Genomic DNA, 5,525 nt, shown 5'->3' with positions numbered 1-5,525 from the left:
AAAAAAAAAACTGACTTTAATTACTGCAGTCATTTCTAACTCTACATTGTTTCCATAACCTCCAGCCAAACAAAAATGGTTATGCATACTGATGAAGTCTGAATATAAGTCCCTTGTTTACCAGGAGACGATTCAATACTCAGTGCTCTGATTTAATTATACAATCCAGCAGGTTTCCTAGAGTAGATGGAAAAACCAAGGTCCCACTGACATTGAAAGATGTGCTTGTGCTATGCATCATTATTTTGGGTACGTAATGATTCATAAAATAACAAACTGCATTGAAAAATGCTACAGCTCAATAAACGTGTGCAGCACATATGCACTTGATAAAGGGAAAAAGTTAAACTCCTCTAACACAAGCGAACTGGCCTTTCTCTCTCTGCCAGTCATAAACTAAATCTCACAATAAACACCAACTGCGATTTTATATTCCTGAATCCCTCAGAGTATGTGTATGCATGCGTGTGGGTGTGTATGTATGTGCTCGAGAATGAGAGCGAGGGATTGAAAGAGTAGACAGATGGAAGGATTGCCAGGAAAATAAAGCAGAAGGAGGTCGGGTGTCTCGGTCTCGTCTGTTCTTTGGTATGTGATCTACAGAGAAAAGCTGTCTGGGTTCGAGAGGTGAGGGTCCGGGCATGAATGAGCAGGAATGTGACCTTATTTTCCCTCTTTCTCTGAAAAAAGCGGTCTTGGTTTGAAAGATTCTCTGCAACATTTAAAGCACTATTACTAAGAAAAATGCAATGCAAGTCAATGCAAGAGACATTTCGTTAATGGTTTACACATGATGTTTACAATTCGTTTCAATTTTTAGGCCATCTTTATATACAAAGGCAATCTTGTAACAGTGTGACTGCTGAATTAGAAGTGGTGAATTATCTCCACATCTTGTGAATGTCTGTGTTGAGAGTGCTTGTGTTTCAGCAACTGCTGACAGAACTTGTAAAATGTAAATTGCTCCCCTCGTTCATTGCACCACATCACGGCAAGCGGTCTGAGAACCACGTCTTCAATTCCAGTAAAATGACATTAGAATGGGGGAAAGAGAGACGGATGAAGAGAGGTTTGTTTTCTCACCTATTGAGCCGGTGACACCAGCTGCAGTTGAAGTTAATCTGTGATGCTATGCAAGAAGTGCAGCTTGTGAATTGAAGACATGCTGCGGAAAAGAAAAAAAGACATAGAAAATGCATCAGCACAGAATCAATCCCGAATAGAACAATGAACTGGATTTCCATATAACTTGTGATAAAAACTCTAATATAAAATCTGACATTGCAGATAAAGAGGTACAACAAAATAAGGCTCTATTAGGTACATCACATAATTTTTCTATAGTTCTATTAGCAAGACTGTTTGTGTGTGCATGTATATTGTGTGTGTCCATTGGCTTACTGGGTAGTGGCATCATTTCTACAGCTGTACTGCTTGTAATTTTGGTCTTTAACAGCTCCACTCTATGATACTCATATATAGTCTTCCTCCGCACATCTAGAGCCAAACAAACACACATTACATTCACCATGTGAAGCATTTGGGTTGTTGAAACTTCTGTAGCACAAGCAAATAGAGAGAGAGTAACAGCATTTTTCTGTAAAGTTCTGTCTTCTCATGTACGTTACCTCTTAATTGCCATTTTGAATACATTTACAGTACTTTTAACTTGTTTAATTCACCTTATTTTTGAATTGTTTGGGCATTTTTAACTTGAATGTTAAAGGCTTCTGTCATAATCTGTCATAATCCAGTTATTTTAGTGTAATGTTTGTTTATTTATTTATTTAACCAGGGAAAATGTGTCAACATTAATTGTAACTGGAACATGAATTTATAGTAGATTAAAAAAGTGAGGACTTTGCTTCAGAACACCACTGCACGATACTGCCACAAGTATTTCATATTGTATTACTGTAGTTTATTATCGTAATCATGAACACTGGTTTGTAGTGCAACTAGTTTTGTTATTTACTGCACTTTGTTATTCTTATAATTATTTACCAGGAGCAGCAAATGAACCTGAAGTCTCGTTCATTCATATTAAATAGCTTACTTCCACATTGAAAAGTTATCAAAATTATCGTTATCCACAATTGTGAAACTGTCCTAATATGAAGGCATGAATTCACATGGGCATATCTGTCATTCCACAAATACATGGAAAAGTTTGATTTCATGTTAAATCATGGGAATCCATTATCAAATTACCAAAAAAGGAACTAGTAAAGTTGTATGTGCTCAGTAAAGATCTGTATCTAGGCTGAAACTGACAAAACTCGCATCGGGCCACTGTGTGAGAACTTAAGAGTGTACTGATTTCATGCAAAGTTACTGAACACTCTTCCCTAGCATTGGGATGCATGATTCACTGTAATGACATAGCTGTGAATACAGTATATTTCACTGAAAGAACTATTCACATTGTTTCCAGTGCTAACAGGAGATACACTCTCTAACAGAAGCTCTTATCCAATATACTGTTAAACATAAAAACAAAAAAGACCTGTGTGTTTACTAAACTAATTAAGTCAACTAAAAAGATTCCTCTCTTTGGTATCTCTTACCCAATAAAATGTTACATTTAAAATAGAATGAAAAAAGAACTACACTGCTAAAGGCTATCACACAGCACCGACAGATCAGACAAATACCGATTCAACATGTTCAGTCATGCACTGACCAATGGCAACAGAAACCGATGGAGTAACACACTCATCAGACAAAACCCGACGAACATGTCAGTTGCAGTTTGTTGGCTTCTGTTGGTGCAGTGTGAATTGACCTTAAGTGAACTATACATTGGTTATGCAGTACTCATACTCAGTCTCTAATGCCATGAATCCCTACGACTCCCTTGAAGACAGAATGGACTTTTCATAATTTAACGTATTGGTTGATCAACCTACATCTGAAAGTAATTCAGTATATAATAGTCTTTGAGTTAAAGTTAAGCCCCCATCATCGACACACGCTGGATCAAATGCATGCATGGATATAACTGCACATATAGATGCATCTAGTAATACATCATCTACGTGACTGGTAGCTGAATTACCTAAATGCAGTGAAATGGAAAATTGAATTAGAATGAAGAGAGGATGGGTACTGTAGCAAGATTTCTATATGTGTATGTGTGTGTGTAGGTTTGATTAAACTAGATATAAAGAATTAATTTAGAAAATCTCTCTGCAAATTTAGTGAAACGTAAAAAACCCAACATTTTCAGTGGTTCTTGATATGTAAAAGGCTCATAAATCATGCAAATCACATTTTGTTTAAGTTTATTGATGTCTAAAGGTTTGTGTAAAGAGTTGGGGTCACCTCTGTATAAAAACACTGTCGTTTTTAATAGAATGAAACCAATGTGTGTGTGTTTGTGGGTGTGTATATGGCTTTTCAGGTGTTGCCTCTCTGGATGAATGTGTACAGCAGGGGACAATCTCTCTGATAAAGTGAATGTGTATGTGTGCAGCTGAGGAAGTAACTGTCTGACCTTGCCGAAACCTACATCGTTGGAGTATTAATACATAAAAGAGCTGCTAAACTTTAAGACAGGAAATTGTAGCTTGTTCAGTACAGGCTGTTTTTCTCTTCCTGTGGGTAATTACATTTCTTGCCCATGGGGTGTCACAAAACTCCTTCGTAGCATGCTGATAATGCCTGGAGATATGCATGTGTGTGCTTATGCATCTTAAACAGTGTCACCTGATGAGTCTCCAGACACTAATTAGTGAAAGAGAGGCACTCTCAATCACTCTATCTCATTCTCGACTCTCTCCTTCCCCTCAGAGCTGTCTCTCTCTTTCTCATATTGTAACAGACAGACAGAATGATGCAAATCCTGCCCTTTCACAGCAGACAGTCCCAAACAAACACAGACACACATATGCTCGGAAAGAATAAGCTGTCATGGAAAATCATGAGCCTCCAATTCATGATGTACTGACAGCAAACACATCCTCTCCTCCTGTTCTCTCCCACACTCACTCGCTGCCCAACTCCAGACATATTTATCTGCTAAATTTGTTACTCCAGCGCAGCCGGGTTTGGTCCTGCTGGGCTCGCTGTTACTACGACACACCAGACAACAAACAGACAGCTTGAGATGGGAAGAGGATGGAGCTTTGAGATCATCCCTGAAGTAATCAACTGTCAGAACAAACATACTCCCAGTTTTCTGATGGGCTGAATAGCACCTGTCAAATTCAGTCATCAACTCAAACCTCGAAAAACACACACACACTTGGAATACAGAATGCAGATGGTTTACTGGTGTTACGTGTCTCGTTGACTCACTGGGGATCTGCTGAATCTTATGGACCACCACAAAGGCATCAGACAGTCCAACCTTCACTGGATGATTGACAGAGCTGATCTTTGCAATCTGCACTGGGACCTGAAATAAAAGCACATACTAGTTAACTCATCATCGACCTGAGGAGGTGAAGTTAGACGGCTAGTTAGACAGCTAGAAGGAAAGCGAGAAAGCAAAAAAGGAAGACAAGAAAGCAAGCAAGATGGAAAAAGAAAGAAAGAAAGAAAGAAAGAAAGAAAGAAGATATGGAGTGAGCAGAGACATGGGGAGAGGGAGAAGCCTAATTCAGTTAGGAAGTTTGTGGGCTGAATATGCTTTGCAATAATCAAATAAATCTCTACAGCATTTACAAGAATGTCGTCTGACTACAGGGTTACAATATTTGTTATATATAAATATTATATAAATATTATACATGTATATATTTATATAATATAAAACATAATGGTGGCCTAATGGTTAGAGAGTCGGACTCGTAACCCAAAGGTTGCGAGGTTCGAGTCTCGTACCGGAACTAAAAGACTTTCAAATCACATGAGCCAATATTTTATTCACAATAGAACATAGAGAACATAACAAATGTTTAAACGGAGAAAGTTTACACTTTTATCCACTAAACGAGCTCATTTAAAATTTGATGCCTGCTACAGGTCTCAAAAAAGTTGGTACGGGGGCTAAGAAAGGGCTGAAAAAGCAAGAAATTTTGAAAAGATTCAGCTGGGAGGAGGAGGATGGAGCTTTGAGATCATCCCAGAAGTAATCGACTGTCAGAACAAACATACTCCCAGTTTTCTGATGGGTTGAATAGCACCTGCCAAATTCAGTCATCAACTCAAATCTCCAAAAAACACACACTTGGAATACAGAATGCAGATTGTTTATTGGTGTTATGTGCCACGTTCACTCACTGGGGATCTGCTGAATCTTATGGACCACCACAAAGGCATCAGACAGTCCAACCTTCACTGGATGATTGACAGAGCTGATCTTTGCAATCTGCACTGGGACCTGAAATAAAAGCACATACTAGTTAACTCATCATCGACCTGAGGAGGTGAAGTTAGACGGCTAGTTAGACAGCTAGAAGGAAAGCGAGAAAGCAAAAAAGGAAGACAAGAAAGCAAGCAAGATGGAAAGAGAAAGAAAGAAAGAAAGAAAGAAAGGAAGGAAGGAAGGAAGGAAGGAAGGAAGGAAGGAAGGAAGAAAG

General features: G+C 38.5%; 1 protein-coding gene across 1 annotated transcript in view; it reads right to left on the bottom strand.

Moving 5' to 3' along the window:
* Positions 1-5,525, bottom strand: part of LOC107684879 (plexin domain-containing protein 2-like) — a 42,509-nt gene that overhangs the window by 25,178 nt on the left and 11,806 nt on the right. Inside the window, exons 7-9 of the mRNA XM_016481255.1 lie at positions 5,227-5,326; positions 1,402-1,497; positions 1,084-1,165 (exon numbers count right to left, since the gene is read on the bottom strand). Of these exons, the coding sequence (XP_016336741.1) occupies positions 1,084-1,165; positions 1,402-1,497; positions 5,227-5,326 (278 nt within the window). The remainder of the gene's footprint in view (positions 1-1,083; positions 1,166-1,401; positions 1,498-5,226; positions 5,327-5,525) is intronic.

Source organism: Sinocyclocheilus anshuiensis, unplaced genomic scaffold (assembly GCF_001515605.1).
Source record: "Sinocyclocheilus anshuiensis isolate Anshui unplaced genomic scaffold, SAMN03320099.WGS_v1.1 scaffold613, whole genome shotgun sequence".
NCBI classification, from domain to species: domain Eukaryota; kingdom Metazoa; phylum Chordata; class Actinopteri; order Cypriniformes; family Cyprinidae; genus Sinocyclocheilus; species Sinocyclocheilus anshuiensis.
The sequence above is the reverse complement of the archived record's forward strand: the minus strand, read 5'-3'. Positions and strand labels throughout refer to the sequence as shown.